The 18715-nt window shown below is 30.6% G+C and overlaps 7 protein-coding genes across 7 annotated transcripts; 4 read left to right on the top strand and 3 right to left on the bottom strand.

Moving 5' to 3' along the window:
- Positions 1-236: 236 nt before the first annotated feature.
- Positions 237-2990, top strand: GO595_004578 (Importin-beta N-terminal domain containing protein; the record flags this gene model as incomplete). Its single annotated transcript, XM_067917725.1, has 1 exon — positions 237-2990. The coding sequence occupies one exon, from the start codon at positions 237-239 to the stop codon at positions 2988-2990; it is 2754 nt and encodes a 917-aa protein (XP_067775160.1).
- A 44-nt stretch (positions 2991-3034) lies between these two features.
- Positions 3035-3298, bottom strand: GO595_004577 (ribosomal protein L36e; the record flags this gene model as incomplete). Its single annotated transcript, XM_067917724.1, has 1 exon — positions 3035-3298. One exon carries the CDS (start codon positions 3296-3298, stop codon positions 3035-3037), a length of 264 nt encoding a protein of 87 aa, XP_067775159.1.
- Positions 3299-7807: 4509 nt separating this feature from the next.
- GO595_004576 (protein disulfide isomerase) lies at positions 7808-9316 on the top strand (the record flags this gene model as incomplete). Its single annotated transcript, XM_067917723.1, has 1 exon — positions 7808-9316. One exon carries the CDS (start codon positions 7808-7810, stop codon positions 9314-9316), a length of 1509 nt encoding a protein of 502 aa, XP_067775158.1.
- Positions 9317-9361: 45 nt separating this feature from the next.
- GO595_004575 (60S ribosomal protein L30) lies at positions 9362-9700 on the bottom strand (the record flags this gene model as incomplete). The annotated part of the gene is made up of 1 exon (XM_067917721.1): positions 9362-9700. The coding sequence occupies one exon, from the start codon at positions 9698-9700 to the stop codon at positions 9362-9364; it is 339 nt and encodes a 112-aa protein (XP_067775157.1).
- Positions 9701-10126: 426 nt separating this feature from the next.
- On the top strand, positions 10127-11389 carry GO595_004574 (cysteine desulfurase, mitochondrial; the record flags this gene model as incomplete). The annotated part of the gene is made up of 1 exon (XM_067917720.1): positions 10127-11389. The coding sequence occupies one exon, from the start codon at positions 10127-10129 to the stop codon at positions 11387-11389; it is 1263 nt and encodes a 420-aa protein (XP_067775156.1).
- Positions 11390-11895: 506 nt separating this feature from the next.
- GO595_004573 (cask-interacting protein (caskin)) lies at positions 11896-13836 on the top strand (the record flags this gene model as incomplete). Its single annotated transcript, XM_067917719.1, has 1 exon — positions 11896-13836. One exon carries the CDS (start codon positions 11896-11898, stop codon positions 13834-13836), a length of 1941 nt encoding a protein of 646 aa, XP_067775155.1.
- A 1950-nt stretch (positions 13837-15786) lies between these two features.
- GO595_004572 (AMP-binding enzyme family protein) lies at positions 15787-17751 on the bottom strand (the record flags this gene model as incomplete). Its single annotated transcript, XM_067917718.1, has 1 exon — positions 15787-17751. The coding sequence occupies one exon, from the start codon at positions 17749-17751 to the stop codon at positions 15787-15789; it is 1965 nt and encodes a 654-aa protein (XP_067775154.1).
- Positions 17752-18715: the final 964 nt, after the last annotated feature.

Here is an 18715-nt window from a genome sequence, read left to right as displayed (position 1 = left end):
TGGCTTTATTTATTCAATTTTTTCATGTCTTTTTTTAACAAAATCTCGAAGCCAATAAATATTTTAGATCTCTCAGTGAGAATTATGGATACTTTGGAATTTGATTTACTTTTGTTATATTTTTATTTCTTAATAATGTTTAAGCATTTCGATTTGGCCCAAGAATCTTTTTCTATCGTAGGATTTTAACACTTCACTTCATCTTTTGAAATTGAATATTTTACATTAAAACACCAATGAATGCAGGAGACGTTGTGGCTCTTATAGCCGAATTTTTAAGGCCTCCTGATACACAAGAACGCTTTCAACAAATAGAGCAACAACTTAATTTAATTAAAACAGATATTACAAAATGTGGAATTGCATTTGAACTTTTAAACAATTATACGCATGCCTCAATAATTTGGTTTGCTTGTAGTATTGTTAATAATGCAATATCAAAATATTGGATTCCACGTTCCATGAATCCTAATCCCGAAAATTCTCCAATTTCTCCAACGACAAAACTTCAAATCCGTAATTTTTTTGTTGATTATCTCACCAATAAAATTCATTTGCTTGATGAGTCTTCGGCTAATTTTATTTTAAAAACAATTGTTACATTGATGAAAGTTGATTTTGCCAATGAATGGGCTTTTTGGCTTTCATTTATCAGCGCTTGCATGGGTGTTCCAGAAAAAATACAAATCGGTCTCCAACTTCTTATTTTTCTTTCTGATGAACTTCAAGCTTTTGTTGATCACAGTGTTTCTTCAAAGGTAAGAGCAATGCTCCGTCATTCATTTGTTTCTCTTGTTCCTCAAATTACATTTCAAGTTGTTAATATCCTCAAAGATGCAAATCAAAATCCTTTCCCAACCACTGTAAGAGCATTTGGATTATTAAAATCATTTCTTCACTGGATCTCGCCCAACTTTATTTCACCCGAACTTGTTGAAATTCTCCTCAATTATTCTCGTTCAGAAGTTGGTGATATTGCCAAGGAAGCACATGATTGTATTTTTGAACTTTTTTCTCGTTACGATGCACTTTCTGTACACACTGTTGAGTTTCGTGCTCGATTTTTGCGGGTTGTTTTTGCCTTTTTTGAGTATGAAATTTGTTTATTTGGAACTAACCAAGTTTCTGATGCATACATCAAATCGATTCTTCATGCTTTCCAACCATTTGCTGCCAACTATTTCTTCAAACAAGATACTTTTGATGAATCAATAGTCGCTAGCTTTTTATATAATTTTGAGCAAGCTACTTGGAAGTTATTTGGGACACCCCATTTTTCAATGATGATTGAAATTTGGGGTGACCTACTTACCGGCAAAGAATCCACGTATATGGATCCAATGAAATATAAGCCACATTTTATATCATTACTTGAACATTTACTTGATGCCATGATATCACCACAATTATTAATCCATTTTACTGAAGATGATAATCTTATTGTACATGATGTTGTATATGAAATTGCATTATGTTATACATTTGAAGCATGTAAACTTGTACATAGAGCTACAGCAACTGCTATTAATAATTGTTTGCCATCGATTACAGCTCTTTTAATGTGTTTCCATAATGTAATTCGTCTAATAAATGATGACGATCCATCAAATGAAACAATATCAGATTCATTATTACGATATACAAATGAATTAATGACAAAACAACTTAACATTGATGTACCACAAGTTTTTGCCATAGTTCAAACAATTATTAAAACATATGTACGAAAGTTCTCACGTAATTCATTACATTTTGTAGAGAAAGTATTTCATTTATTAACAGTATCATTATCATTAGGCCCAGATTTCATACAGCCAATGCTTGAGTTATTACTTGAGACAGTAAAAATACATCGGCCAATGACACCATGTAAGACACTTTTAAATCGATTACTTGAGATGCAAAATGTATTTTCATCAATGCCTATTCCAATATATTCATTATATATCTGTTGCGCCGAAATCATAGCTTCATTCTTCCCTACGGATGGAGGTGCACGGCCATTAGCTAATGCTGATGTAATTCGGCAATTATTTTCCACCATTTTCGATAACCTTAGTTCACCAGAAAACATGCCAATAGCATTACAATTATTACGTGATGCAGTTAATAGTATAGCTTTTTCTATCCGTGCAACGAAAGATTTAGTTTTCTCGGCGTTTGTACCTTATATTGATTTAATCATGAACATCTATGAAACGAATATCACTGAAAGAGCTATTGGCCCATTATTAGATTTCATTGCGTCATTTATGACTATATTCCCAAGTCAAATTGCAGAACGAATGTCCGAATTTATAAATCGTTTGTTTGCGCCACTTGTATCAGTATTACCTCATGTTGCAGATGGAAGTTTCGAACATTATGCGACAATGTCATTCTTAAAGATCTTATATCAACTTGCAAGTTTTCGAACTGCAGCTGCGGCATTACAAACGATAAACATTGCGAAATTTATGGTGCAATATACGGACTCATTATTCCATGGACCTTCAATTGATGTATTATGGACGTGTCTAAAAATTGTACAAATATTAATCACTGATCGATGGGGATTACTCGGCGAAGCTTATCAACAAAGTTTACTAAGAATACTTTTCTTTGATGGCGTTTGCGCGAAGGATCCTTCATCAGTTAAAATTTCGATCGAAGCTATAATCGAGGCACATAAGTTATATCAAGTATTAGATAGAGTTGATCAGACATTTCGATTCAACGCGTTCTCGGCAATATGTAATGAGATGTGCAGTTGTTCGCATTACATGATGAGGGATTCGATGGTGGAATTCGCAGTATTCTTTTGTTCAATGGTACCGGATTTTACCGACAAATTGTTGATTCCTTTTATCCAACAGTTGCCTATACAACCAATGGACAAAGAAATCTTGGCAAAGTCATTTTGTCGATCATTTGATATCGACGAATTCAGACAAATATTCGTGGAATTTTGTGACGACGTGGCTTATTTGATGGGCGATAGAGAAGAATAAAAAAATAATAGTGTAATAAAAATTTGGTGTATCTAAGATATGATTTAATGATGATGTTGCATGTTCTCTTCTTGAATGATGTTTTCAAGATATACCAGTTTGTGCATGGCGCGCTTGTGGGTGCCAAGGCGCTTCTTAAGGAAGGTACGGGCTGATTTCCTCTTTTCAAGTTTGATGAGATCCATGGCACGGCGTTCATATGGTGACCAGCCTGCAAGTTCATGAATAACTTCGCGGACAAACTTGGCGCGCTTGCCACTAGATCCCTTCCTTGTCTTCTTAGCGACTTCCTTTTCTGTGCCTGACATCTTGATTGAAGGATCGACCAAACCGTCCCTATCGGCGGCGGTTGAATAACAAAAAGTTGATGATAGTATTTAATAGTTTACTTGTATAAACCAATCAAATTTTTACTCTTTTTAAATGGAAGAACATAATAATCCAAATGAACCAGTTCAAAAACAAAATTTAAGTGAATGGGAAATACTTCAATTAATCGGACAAAATGTCTTTGGAATGGATAAGGATAAAATTTCGAGAACAGTTCAATCAATTATCGATATCTTTGATTTTGCTAATACATATTCTTTTTATTTAGTCATTAGTCAGATAATATATTGTTCAATTGAAATTTCTCCAAATGAAGTTGATAAGTATTTAAATTTCTTAAAAGAATTTAAAACATTTGAAGAAAAGAATCAATGCAAATATAAATTAATTGATATTTTAGCACATTTTCTTCATAGAAAGAAAACACAAGAATCGTTTTATTTTCTTGAAACTATGATTAGAGAAGGTTTAATCAAAGAAGAAGTTGTAAAAAATATAAACAATTTATATTTTGCACACTATTTGTCAGAACAAGATTATAAAAATTGTCAATATGATAATTACTTTTACAAAAATATCGAAGAACTCCAAAAAGACAATTGGAAACATCAGAAAGAATTAGCACAAGAAGGAGTTAATCCAAATGAAATAGTAAAAGTAATACGTACTGATAATATTGAAAAACTTCAAGAAATATCATCTCAAACGAATTTTAATTTTGATCATCAAATTCAACCTTCAATTTATGAAAGATGTTCATTCATTAATCAAAATAATAATGCACTTATTGATTATGCTGCATTTTTTGGGGCAGTTAAATGTTTTAAATTTTTATTAATGAACGATATCGAATTATTGTCCACTGGTAAATATGCTATTGCTGGTGGGAATTTAGAGATAATTCATTTATGTGAACAAAATCATGCTAAATTTGAAGATGCATATGAAACAGCAATTGAATTCCATCGAAATGATGTCTTTCATTATCTTTATGAAAACAAAATTGTTGAAATTAATAATTTGGAAGAATTAGGAAGGAAATGTATTATTCATCATAACTATGATATTTTTGCATTCCTACATGAGATTGGAATGAAAATTAATGAATCTATTATTAATGAAGCATCAAAAGTTGGAAATTTATATTTGATTAAATATTTCCTTAAAGGAAATCCTATTCCAAAAGATATTTTGGTTTTCTCATCTGAAATAGGTAATATTGAACTTGTTAAATATATATTAGAACAAAAAGGAATTGATATTAATTCTAAAAATAAATTTTGTTCCAATTTTTTCTAATTTTAAAATAATATTTGGAAATTCTTTAATATATTTAATACAGCACTTATGATAGCATCTGAAAATGGAAATGAGGAAATGGTCAAATTACTTCTTGAACAAAAAGAAATTGATATTAATGCTAGAAATATTCATATGTTTTGTTTAGTGTTTGTTTTAATGTTTTTGGATTTATATATAATATTTGGAAATTATTTGTAATATTTAACACAGCTCTTATGTTTGCTTCTTCATCTGGACATGCTAATGTTATTAAATTACTTCTTGAACACGAAAATGTTGATATTAATGCTAAAAATATTTATTTGTTTTATTTAGGATTCATTTTATTTATTTGATTTTTGTTTATATCGTTTGGCATTTTTTGATATTATTTGGAAATTATTCGAAATATATAGTACAGCACTTATGTTTGCATCATATCATGGTAATACTGAAGCAGTTAAATTGCTTCTTGAACAAAAAGGAATTGATATAAATGCTAAAAATTTTTATTCATTTTGTTTAATGATTGTTTCAATGATTTTGGATTTAATAATAATTATTAAAAATTATTTTGATTTTATGATACTGCCCTTTCGAATGCAGTTAGATTTGATCACCCAGAAATCGTTAAATTACTTCTTGAACAAGAAGGAATTGATATTAATACCAAAGATATTTATTCGTTCAATATAATAATTGTTTTAATCATTTAGAGTTTAAAAAATTTATAAGTTAATTACTTAAATAGTTATGGACATCACTTACAGTTGCATCACATAATGGTTTTAAAGATATAGTAAAATTACTTCTTGAACAAAAAGATATTGATATTAATGCCAAAGATATAAATTTATTTTGTTTGATATTTGTTTCAATAATTTCTTGTTACATAAAAATATTTGGAAATTATTCAAATTAATTAGGACAGCACTAATTTGGGCAGTCTCAAAGGGTCATAAAGAAATAGTTCAATTACTTCTTGAAAAAGATAATATTGATGTTAATGCTAGAAATGTTTATTCGTATTATATAATTCAAAACAATATTTGGAGTTTATTCATTTTATTATCAGCACTTATTATCGCAACAAAATTTGGTTTTACTGAGATAGTTAAATTACTTCTAGGAAAAGAAGGAATCAACATTAATGTTAAAAATGTTTATTAAGATTATATATTTCAAAACAATATTTGGAGTTTATTCCTTATTTTTGCACCACTTGTCAATGCAGCAGGAGGTGGTTATATCGAAATAGTAAAATTACTTCTTGAAAAAGATAATATTAATATCCACTACAAAAATATCCTTTGGTAAATAAAGTTAATTTTTGTAATTTAAAGCTTCAAAATAATATTTGGAATTTATTTAATTTACTTCGAACAGCACTTATGTATGCAACAGAAAAAGGTCACACTGAAATTGTAAAATTGCTTCAATCGTATTCTAAAGAACACATGGCAAAAAATAATTAAATTTTTCATTGAATAAACATTCATACTTGAAGATAATACTTTTTCTATTAATTATTGAAAAGATTTTCCATTTTAATTTAAAAATAACAAAATTTTGCAATTATATATACATTATTTTATATTGAATAAATATTTTAATTATAAATTGATTTCATTTGAAATTGAAATATGAAATTTCAATTTAACAGATATAAAAAGTAATTCACTCTCATTTCTTACATACAATTCTCCTCAAACAATGAAAAATGATAAAAAAATTGTGTAAAGAAATAATTCGAAATTTTCAACTCAAGTAATTTCATAAAAACAAAGTATTCACAAACAAAAAATTTTTACTTTTTGTTTCAAGCAATTTTAAATTCCATGATTTCATCACCTATTATACCATAATCAAATGCCAATATTTCTTCTTGGATTGATTCATCCAAAATTGGACATTTCTCTCCATTCGTGCACTCTTCAATGTCCGCATTGGTTATAGATTCATCGATTGCGCATTTTATTAATTTTACTGCTTTTGAATTTGATGGTTGAACAGTTACATTACTTAAACAAGAATTTTGTATTACAAAATCTTTAAAGCCCAATAACCCTCTCAAAGATGAATCACAAATTATTCCATTGTTATTTATAAAAACAGAATTTATTATATTAATTTCATTTCTTTTCATGTAACAAAAGAATAAATAACTATCGAAATTATTATTTTCAGTTAATATTTGTTTAAAATGATATATAGCTGAATACGAAAAATCATTTTCTACACATCCAAAAAATTTATTGATTTTGTTGTTTGTGATATTTACATATGATAGAATATGAATTGGATTAAATGCTTCATCAGGAATTTGACATTGAGAAATTAAAGTGCTTTCACATACAGAGACATTTGTAAGTGTAATTGAACTTGTATATATTCTTGTATAAATATACCTAAAGGTACAATCTCTAATAGTATTTGCAGATGATTGAAACAATATAGAAGAAGTAGAACTAGAAATGTCAAAAAAATTGGAATTAATTATTGTTAGTTTTGCATTTATTGATACAAGAAAATCAATTAAAATAATCTTGGTGAATAAACAATTTGAAATTTCAATATCATCGTCTGTATAAGTAGGAAGGTCTGATTTATAGACTTTTAAGTTTATACTTTGAATTGATGAAGTCTGAATTAAAGAGCTTAAGAAATAATAAAAACATGACTTATCAAGGTTTAGATGGCCAAATGATGAACCATATAGTAATTGATGAAATGATTTCAAAAATTTGGAATTTATTATTGCTACTGATTTAAATTTCCCTGCGATCAAAGGTGACTGAGAAAAGGAATTCGTCACTGATAAGTGAATTAATGTTAAATTATTGATGAACATTTAATGAAATGAAAAAGTTACATCAAATAATCATTGAAAAAATCCATAATTGAGTGGTTTATTTCTGTCTGAACGCCGTGTGAGAGAACTTTCGCTTTTAGTGGTGAAAAAACTTTAACTTATTTCTTAATTTCAAAAAAAAGCGCATACTAAAAGGCTATCATTGCAACATTTACTGCTAACAAATAACTTATATATTAGAAAATTTTGTTTCAATTCTTGAAGTCTCCAGTATCTTTTGTGCCAGAGTCAATTTGATTGAAATATAATATTTGCCATATATTTCAATTCAAAATTTTTCAGAGCAAATTTGTGAGCACAATGACAATTTTGCTGAAATGTTATGTGAAATCAGATGCTTTTTCTCCTTCTACATACAACTTTCTCAATTCACATCCCATATCTTTCTACTGCAATAGGATTTCTCCCTTCCGTAGAACCAGGAAACTTCGAACAAATTGCATCTCAAAATAAGCATTTAATTGTTCTTGTTATTTCAGATAAAATCAATGATTTTGAATGGGATACACTTAAAGTAATGGTCTCAATTTCACCTGAATTTTTAGGAGATGCTTACTTTGGAGTTATGTATGAATCAGGCGCAGGTCTTGTTTTATCCAAAGGAGATTATGAACTTCCATGTGTTGCACATTTCTATGAAGGAAACCTTACACGAGTTTCAAGAATCCCTGACGATATTTCACAATCTTTATTTTTATTCAGAAGTTGGATTTATGATCAACCAACAGTTAAATCATTAGATAGCCTAAAGGCAATTCTTGGCCACCTACCATTGACAATCTTTTCTAAAGAAACTAATTACAATGAATGTCTATCCCTTTTACTTTCACATACTTATGAATTAGAACAATTTGAAATAATCAACATATCTGAATCTTTATTCAAAGAACTTGAACTCACAGACCATAAGTTTGGTGTTTACCGAGCAGATGACAACATTATTGAATCATTTGATGATTTCAATTCATTTCAAAAAGCAATGATTCCTAAATACAAGCAACTCCAGCCACGCGACATCATCGCAAGTAACTCAACATTCGCTGTTATCCTTGATTATGATTACAACGAAGAATATAAGCAACTTCTTTATGAACTTTCGCATCAATTCACCGAATTCAAATTCGGTTTTATATCGGAGTCACTTTTTCAATACTATTCGATCTGCACTAATCAAAAAGTTGATCCGCCCAGTTTTTGGGTGTTTAATTATAAAGAAGGATATTATTATGAGTATCAAAAAGGGACTCCTTTTAAGCAATATTTATCAGATGTAAGAGAAGGTAAACTTCAAAAGCAATATATAAGTGAATCAGAAGACCAAGAAGAAAATAATGAAATAATTCATAAACTTGTTGGAAAGTCATATGCTGAATTTGTTAATGATCCTGAACATGATGTAGTTGTTCTTTATGGAAATCCTGCTTTCATTCCAAATGAAATTGAAGATTTCAAAAACATTGCTGAACAACTTAAAGAAACTTCGATTAAATTTGCTTATATTAATATTGACTTAAATACTTCTCCGAAACCATTCCCTTCTTTGAAAGTGTTGCCACATGTACATATGTTCACCAAAAATAATAAAGAAGGAATTTACATGTGGTCGCATTTCTCTTCGAATAATTTGTTGCGATTTATTTGTAAATATGCAACAGAGAACGTTAAGGTTAAACCGCCACAACCGTCGTATGATGAAATGTTAGATGAAATGAATTTCTTGGGTCAACATTTGTTCGATTTCCCTGGAGAGAATCAAGAAGAAATAGGAAAAGAACTTGATGACTTGTTGAACGCTGTTGCATCTTCGGAACCTGAAAAAGAAGAAGTTCTTGAAGAACTTTAATGATATTAAATATTTAAAGAAAAAAAATAGGATATTGCGAAAATTTTATTCAGACTTTTCTTTGATCATCTTGAGGATTTCGGATTCACCTGCATCAATAATGGTAATAACTGAGGAGCGGAAGTATTTACCACAGGCTGTTCCAAGATCAACATTATCGCCGTCAAATGGAAGAATATCGCATTGGCTAAGCATTGCATAGTATTCTATGAGGGATTTTTGTGATGGTGCAATGTTTGATGCAAATATAACAAGCTTGGCTTGACCAGAACGAAGTGTCCTCAATGTCTGTTCAATGCCAAGGCTGTACTTTCCTGACTTGGTAACAAGGCTGAGGCTACTAATGATAGATTCACGTGCTTTAGTGATATTTTTGCGTCCCATTAAAAAAGGCTGGCCAAACCGCAGAGCATGAAATGGGTAAATTTACCCTTTTTCAGCAATTAAAAATCAAAACAACTAAAAACCCATATAATTCTTATTTCTAACTATAAGTAACAATATACATTTTTCTTGAAAGTTTACATTTTTTCAGGTACAACTGAAATATCATAATAATTATTATTTAACAATTATTGTATGTGCTTCTTAATTCTAAACAACAGTTATAAAACCAGCAAATGTTTCTCTAACAAGTTGGATCTTAATCTCAAATATTCGCAGAAAGACCATTAAAGATTGAGTGGATTGCAATTTTAAGAAGACGGATATTTTACTCAATCTCCCTTAAATGGCATTTGACTTTTTCTAAGGAAATTTGATTGACATTATTTATTTTTCTGAATTTTTTCTGAAGCGAAAGTGGCCGGAATGTGGTCACTTAACATATCAAAAAGAATGCTGAAATCCTTTTCAAGATCATATTTCAAAGGATCCTACCTCGACACACAAGCAACATCAATATTAGATCCACGTGTATTAGATGCAATGCTTCCTTATGAGACTTTTGCACATGGAAACGCACATTCCAAACAACATGGCTTTGGAATAGAAAGCATGGCAGCTGTTGAAAAAGCTCGTGCAAGCATTGCCAGTTTAGTCAATTGCAAACCAAAAGAAATTATTTTCACTTCTGGAGCCACAGAATCAAATAATCTTGCAATAAAAGGTGCCATGAATTACCTTAGTAACAAAGGCAAAAAGCATCTCATTATTTCACAAATAGAACATAAGTGCGTTTTAGAAAGTGCACGTTATCTTCAGCGTAAAGGATTTGATGTTACATTTCTTCCAGTTCAAAAGGATGGTCTTGTTAATCCTACCGATCTCGAGAAATCCATCAGACCCGACACTGGTCTTGTATCCGTCATGACAGTCAATAATGAGATTGGAGTAATACAACCCATTTCCCAATTATCAGCCATTTGTAAGAAGCATGGTATTTGGATGCATACTGATGCAGCCCAAGGCTTCGGCAAAATCCCAATTGATGTCAAGAAGCTTGGCGTCAACATCATGTCATTATCTGGTCATAAGTGCCATGGACCGAAAGGTATTGGAGCATTGTACGTAGGTAGTCGACCACATATCCGTCTTGATCCAGTCCTTAGCGGCGGTGGCCAAGAACGAGGACTTCGAAGTGGAACGTTAGCTGTTCCATTAATTGTTGGCTTTGGCAAAGCCGCCGAAATTGCCTCGAGAGAGATGAAATGGGATTCTCCATACATTGAAGACCTCGGGCGATATCTTATTCAGAAAGTTCAAGAAAACATTCCAGAGATTACAGTTAATGGGTCACAAAAATCGCGATGGTTTGGCTGCGTTAACATTTCATTTGATTCAGTTGAAGGTGAATCATTAATGGCAAAGATATCTGAGTTCGCAGTTAGCTCAGGAAGCGCTTGCACGTCTGATTCATTAGAGCCTTCATACGTATTAAAGGCTGTGGGTGTAAGTGATGAACTTGCGCATACATCATTGAGAATTGGGCTTTCTAAGTTCACAACAAAAGAAGAAATTGATAGGTTCGTCGAGCAATTAAAGAAGGCTGTGGTCGAATTAAGAAACTTAAGCCCATTATGGGAAATGAAGCAAGCAGGAATTGACTTGTCAACTGTGAAATGGATTCAGTAAAATTGATTATAATACAAATTTAAGTGTTTGGCTGGATTTTGATTAAATGATTTTGTTACATAAGAAATGGGAAACTACACGAAATAGTGAACTTGAATGAAAACAAATACAAGCAAAAGGATATAAGAATAGTTTTACTGTTAGGAATTTCAGAATGACGATGTGAAAAACAGTTTATAAACCATTTAATTTGTATATCGTTTGCCACCGGACCTGATCAGGTCCAAATGGAAGCAACTCTAGAAAACCATCAACAAGAAATTGATTATGTGCAGTCAATAAAAAACATTGTCTTCCAACTTGAAAAAGAAAATATTGAAAATATTATTCAAGCAACAATGAATTTTTTTGAAATAAATTCTCAAAATTCTTTTAATATTATTCTTTTTGAAGCTATATATTCATCTTTTCTCTCACAAAGGAAGGAAATTGATTTGTATTTTCTCTATTTAAAATCAGTTGAAACTAAAGAAAAACAATTCAATGAAAGCCTAGAAATCTTCAAAATGTTTGGTCATTTTCTTCTCCTAAACGGCGAAAGAGAAACAAACTATATTCTTTTCCGTATGTTGGAAGAAAATCTAATTGAGTCAGATTTTGTTTCAAATATAGAATCTCATTATTTTATTCACTTAAAACCGATACCTCAAAATCGGACGAATGTTCGTCGAATCGAAACAGCTTCAAGAGTATCATGTGTTTTTAATCCCCATGAACTTTTTGATTTCAACTCAGATCTTCAAAAAGATGACTTTAAACTTCATAAAAAATATGCGCATGATGGATACAATCCAGTAGAAATTGCCAAAGTAATTCGAATTGATGATATTGATCGGCTCCAAGAAATCTCATCACAACCCGATTTTAAGTTTAATAGAATAATTAAACATTCAGAGTACGAAAGGTATTCTGAACTTTGCGATAATCCTGTTACTCTCATTCAATATGCAGCATTTTATGGATCAATCAAATGTTTCAAATTTTTAATGTTGAATGGTTCTGACTTAGATAATGTTTTACTATATGCAATTGCAGGAGGAAATGTCGAAATATTTCATCTTTGTATGCAAAGAATTGATGATAATGCAAAGAATTTAAAAATGGCTTATCAAACTGCAATTAAATATAATAGAAATGATATTTTTGTTTATCTTTATGAAAACCAAAAGAGCAATGGCTCATTTAACATAAATGGTGTAAGTTTCGGTATCCAACAAAATGAAACCTTTGAAATGAAATCAGAAAACTCAGCTGCTTCAACAGGATTTAATGTTCCAAGTGAATCTGCTTCAACAGGATTTAAACCAGGATTTAATGCTCCAAGTGAATCTGTTTCAACAGGATTTAAACCAGGATTTAATGTTACAAGTGAATCTGTTTCAACAGGATTTAAACCAGGATTTAATGTTCCAAGTGAATCTGTTTCAACAGGATTTAAACCAGGATTTAAACCAGGATTTAATGTTCCAAGTGAATCTGCTTCAACAGGATTTAAACCAGGATTTAATATTCCACCTGCTTCAACTACTTCAACAGGATTTAAGCCAGGATTTAATATTCCACCTGCTTCAACTACTTCATCTACTTCAACAGGATTTAAACCAGGATTTAATATTCCACCTGCTTCAACTACTTCATCTACTTCAACAGGATTTAAACCAGGATTTAATATTCCACCTGCTTCAACTACTTCATCTACTTCAACAGGATTTAAGCCAGGATTTAATATTCCACCTGCTTCAACTACTTCATCTACATCAGCAGGATTTAAGCCAGGATTTAATGCTCCAAGTGAATCTACTTCAACAGGATTTAAGCCAGGATTTAATGTATTAGATCATTTTGATTCCAATTCAATACGATTTGCGAAAAAACATGCAAGATCACATATAATTGAAAACGATATCAATTCATTAGGCCAATCTAAAACTTCTTCCGAAAGAGAACTTCTTGCTGTTGCATGTATTAAACATTACAATTATGATATTTTCTTATATTTAGAAAAAGAAGAGAATTTTGAGTCCAATAACAAATTTATACAAGCGGCAGCCACGAATGGTAATATGTATCTTGTTAAATATCTTCTTAAAAAGTATCAAAATATTCCAACAGAAACATTACCATTTTCAGTTGTATCTAATAATATTGAACTTGTTTCATATGTTTTAACATTACCAAATATCGATGTTAATACTCCTGATAAAAATGGGAATACGCCATTAATATATTGCTGTCATAAAGGGTATTATGACATTGCAAAATTATTACTTCAACAAATAGAAATTGATGTAAATGCACAAAATATATATAAAGAAACCGCATTAATATATGCATCATCTAAAGGTTATTTCAAAATTGTTAAATTACTTCTAAAGCAAAAAGATATCAAAATTAATATTAATAGCAAAAAAAAAATCGTCGGCACTTGTTGCGTCAATTATAAATAACCATGATGACATTACTCATTTACTTCTCGAACAAAAAGGAATTAATGTTAATGGTAAAATTTCAACAACAAAATATCCTCAATCTTTAGATCCCAAAAATTATTTATATGAGATTCAAAAATGTGGTCTTTTTTCAAGTAATATTTCCAATTTCCAAATCCCATTAATAATAGCAACACAACAAAACAGAATTGAAATCGTTCAATTACTTTTGAATCATAAAGATATTGATGTAAATATTCCAAACGATGTTGGACTAACTGCATTAAACATTGCAATTCAAAAACGGAATTCTGAAATATTTAAATTACTTTTAAGTCAACCAGATATTGATGTAAATGCGCCAGATATGATTGGGATGACGCCATTAATAAGTGCAATTTATATTCCTAAACATCAAAAGCAATACTGTTCATATCAATCGGAAATGCAATCTGTTACACCTTTAAGAAATATTGAAATAGTTAAATTATTATTGGATCGCCAAGATATTGATATAAACGCTTCTAATATTTTTGATGAGACACCATTAACAATTGCATTTAAACAAAATGATTATGAAATAATTGAAATGCTTTTGTGTAAAGAAGGAATTAATTTAAATATTAAAAATCGAGATGGAAATACTCCATTAATGTTATCAATCATTACCAAAAATTATGATATAACAAAATTAATATTAGAACGAACAAATATTAATATAAATAATATAAACAGAAGCAGAATGACTGCATTATCATTAGCATTCGAACAGGAGAATTTAGAAATAATTAAATTATTAATAGAACATGAAGAAATGAATATAAACGTGAAATCATATGATAATAAAACTCCTTTAATGCTTGCATGTAAAAAAGGATATTTTGATATTGTTCAATTATTACTTCAACATAAAGATATTGATATCCATTCAAAGGATAACTTCGGTAACACTGCATTTATGTTATTATGTTCTACGCCTAATGTTTCTATACTTGATTTACTTTATACATATGATAATAATATTAATATTAATCAAAAGAATTATTTAGGCGAAACTTCATTAATTATAACAACAAAATGCACAGAATCTAATGATGTTGTTCGATATTTACTTCGGATAAAAGATATTAATGTTAACCTTAAAGATGATGATGGAAATACTGCGTTATATTATGCAATAAAGAATTCATTAGATAATACAGTCGAACTCCTCAAAAGAGATGATATTAATATAAGTAATGAACCAATTACATCTCTTTTCATTGATACAATTAAAAATAATCATAACGAAATATTAGATATTTTCCAAAACGAAAATATTAAAAATAAAATTAATATTAACAAAAAAGATAAAAATGGTAATACAGCATTAATTTATGCAACTTATAATAATAATATTAATGCTGTAAAATATTTACTTAACAATGATAATATCGATGTAAATGCTCAAGATAATGAATATAAAATGAATGCATTAATGTACGCTTGTGCAATGAATAACTTCGAAATTGTCAATTTGTTATTACATAGTGGTAAAAACATCGACTTGAATGCAAAAGCTGTCGGCAATTTAACTGCAATCGAAATCGCGTCAAATAGACAAAATCAGCAAATTATGGATTTGCTGAAGAAGCAAAACGGAATTCAATTCGATGAACGAAATTTAGTAATGCGGCAAATGCAGGGACACATCGTTTTTCCAAAAACAAAAGTTGCCAACGATTTTTATATAATAAGTAAAAGAGATTTATGATTTTAAATCAATAAAAAGAAAATTCATTCACTAAATTTTAGAGCTTTATGTTTATAATATTCTAAAGTCTTTTCATTATGATATAGCTTTAAGTCAATAAAAATATTTAAACAATTGAAATCACTAAAGTTTCGGATAATTTTATTCTTTAAATAAAAATTACTTCAAATTTCAATTAATAAAATAAAACATAAAATTTAATTCTTAAATTTTTTTTAGTGATTAATTGAGTTATAAAGTTCCTCAATTTTATCCTTATACTTCTCGGCGAGTTTCTTCCTCTTTAACTTAAATGTTGGTGTCAACAAATCATTTGCAATGGTCCACTCGTCAGGTACACAGTCCACAGCTCTAATTTTCTCATATCCAGGCAAGTTCTTAGTCACAGCTATCACATCCAATTGCCTCAAAACCTCATTTTTCAACTCATTGCTATTACATGCATTAACATATTGTTGGTCACTAATACTCTCTAAACCTAAGAATTTGGCTACTTGTTGCTTATCTGGCACGACAATGGCCACTAATGATGATCTACTTGAGTCGCCATAGATGAATATTTGCGATACAATTTGCGCGCCTTCGAACATAGATGACAATAATTCCGCGGCAATGTATTCCCCTTGGGCTAATTTGAAGATTGAGCGCATCCTATCAACAAGTACGAGATATCCATCCTCATCCCATTTGGCAACATCACCTGTGTGGATCCAATGCTTCTCAGGATCAGCGAAGAGCCTAGCTGTGGCTTCTTCGTCATATAAATAACCACTGCAGTTTGCTTGGCCGCCCATAAGAATTTCGCCACATGTTGGATCGTCATAATCTTCAATGGGGTCTAACCTAACTTCACTATTAGGTAATGGTCCTCCAACTGTTCCTGGTTTGGAATATCTGACATCCATTGGGTTACAGATATTTCCTGATCCAATCTCGGTTAAGCCATAACCAACTCTCATTGGAATACCTGTGGCAAATTGCATGAACTCATGGATCCATGGATCCATAGCTGCGCCACCAACAATGAATTGGCGAATTTCTCCACCAACGGTTTTGTTAATGTTGTTGAAAACTAAACGGTCGGCCAACGGGGTGGTGTAACCGCGCTGGAGCCAAAACCGCTTCCAGTAGAATAAACCATAGAAAAGTGTCTTTTTGACAACTGATGATTGAAGTTGTTGTTGAACTGAGTCATAAATACGGTTTATAACACGTGGAACAGCTGAAAGATGTGTTGGCTTAAGGATTTGCATATCTTCAACAAGCCTTGCAATTGAGCCGCTGAAAAATCCAATACGTCCTCCAACAAATGATGTGATACTAATTCCAATACGTTCAAATACATGTGGTAATGGTAAATATGAAAGATGGTGTGTTTCAACATCTTGGAAATGTAATGAAAGATAACAATCAAGTGTATTGGATGCTTGTGAACGATGTGATATGATAACACCTTTAGGTACACCAGTGGTACCAGATGAATAACAGACATAATGGATCCATTCTGGCTCGACTTTTGGAAGTGGTTGACGATTTTGTGAACCTATTTCACAGATTTGATCAAATGTGTAAAAGTTAAGTTGGAGTGATTCATACTGAGATTGGATGTCGTCATATGGGACGCCATCATCTGGAAGAAAGATAATTGTCTTTAGCTCGTGCTTATCATTTTGAAGAATGTCAAGTAACTTTGGAGATTTAGAGGCAGAAACAATAAGACATGTCATTTTAGAATGCTTGATAAGTGTACCAATGACATCCTTGCTAAGGGTATCATAAAGAGAAACGATAACATGACCGTATAAGCAGGAAACATCAATCATGTTAACCCATTCAGTTCGGTTTTCTGCATAAATACCAACAAAGCCTTGTGGTTGAATTCCTGGCCCAGCTATCAAGCCAGAACCAAAATTGTAAGCAATTGTTTCACATTCTTTATAAGTTTTGAATGTGTAAAATTTATTGAGTGTTCCATCTGGGCCTTTTTCACGGCGTCCTAAATATGGATGGTCAGGGAATTCTTTATATGAATGTAAGATAATATCTTGCATTGTTTGATATTCTGGTGGCAACATGTAGGGCCCAGAACTATATCCAGGGCAACGACGTGTTGCAAATGGTCCAGGTTCTTCGCCATCGGCAATTACAGAAACTGTTGTAGCAGATTGGGCGCTTCCCATCTCACTAAAATGTAAACTTTTTTCGTTTCAAAAAGTCATACTTTTAAACAACGATTGCACCCATCACATCATCCACTTTTTGAATAAAATAGGAAAATAAATTTATGAAAAAATTCAATTTATAGATATGATCGTTCTCATAAAAAAATAATCCACAAATTTCTTCTTCATTTGAAATGAATCATTCCGAATACCATGAAATAAATCAGCATCAAAAAACTATTTTATTTTATGTTTAAACAAATAATTTGAAAATCAAGAGAACATTGGAAAAACATCCTAAAAATTTTAAAAATTTTTCAAAATGACTTTTAATTCAAAATACAAAGGAACTGGACTTCCTCACAGAAATAATTTTGTCAGACCACAAACCGTTGGTTGTGTGGTTAAAAAAATTTAATTTTTTGTGTGTTTTATTTTCGGGGTACCCTTATTACCGGTAATATGTCGCACGTTTAAAATCAGAAAAAAAACCTTCGAAAATAAATAGTTTACAAATCCGCGGAAATTTAATGGAATACTTCACAAAATTCTTTTGTCTCTTGGATATTGTGATTTTGTGTGAGCAATTTCAGATAATTTTGTAGGTCATTTTTTCGCTTTTGGAGAAATGTCGGGTTTGTATTTCCAAACCATTTTTTAGGAGGAAATTTTGGAATTATTTTTAAGTCTTTTGTTTGTCTTAAAATATTATCCATTTTTTCAAGTTGAGAATATCTTACATTAGTGGTTGAAATAATTACATCATTATCATTTTGAATTCCAGTTTGAACTTCATAAATGATTGCATGTATATCATAATCATAATGATAATTTTCGATATAAATGTACATTTTTGGTTGAGTTCTGCTTTCTCTGAGCAATTCTTGTTTAACACGAGGTAATGAATTTGTTGGCACTCTAAACATTTATGGAATAACGAAACATTTTTGGGTCAGATTTTTGAGAACAAAATTTTGAATTT

This window comes from Histomonas meleagridis (genome assembly GCF_020186115.1).
Source record: "Histomonas meleagridis strain 2922-C6/04-10x chromosome Unknown contig_27, whole genome shotgun sequence".
Classification (NCBI taxonomy): Eukaryota; Parabasalia; order Tritrichomonadida; family Dientamoebidae; genus Histomonas; species Histomonas meleagridis.
The sequence above is the reverse complement of the archived record's forward strand: the minus strand, read 5'-3'. Positions and strand labels throughout refer to the sequence as shown.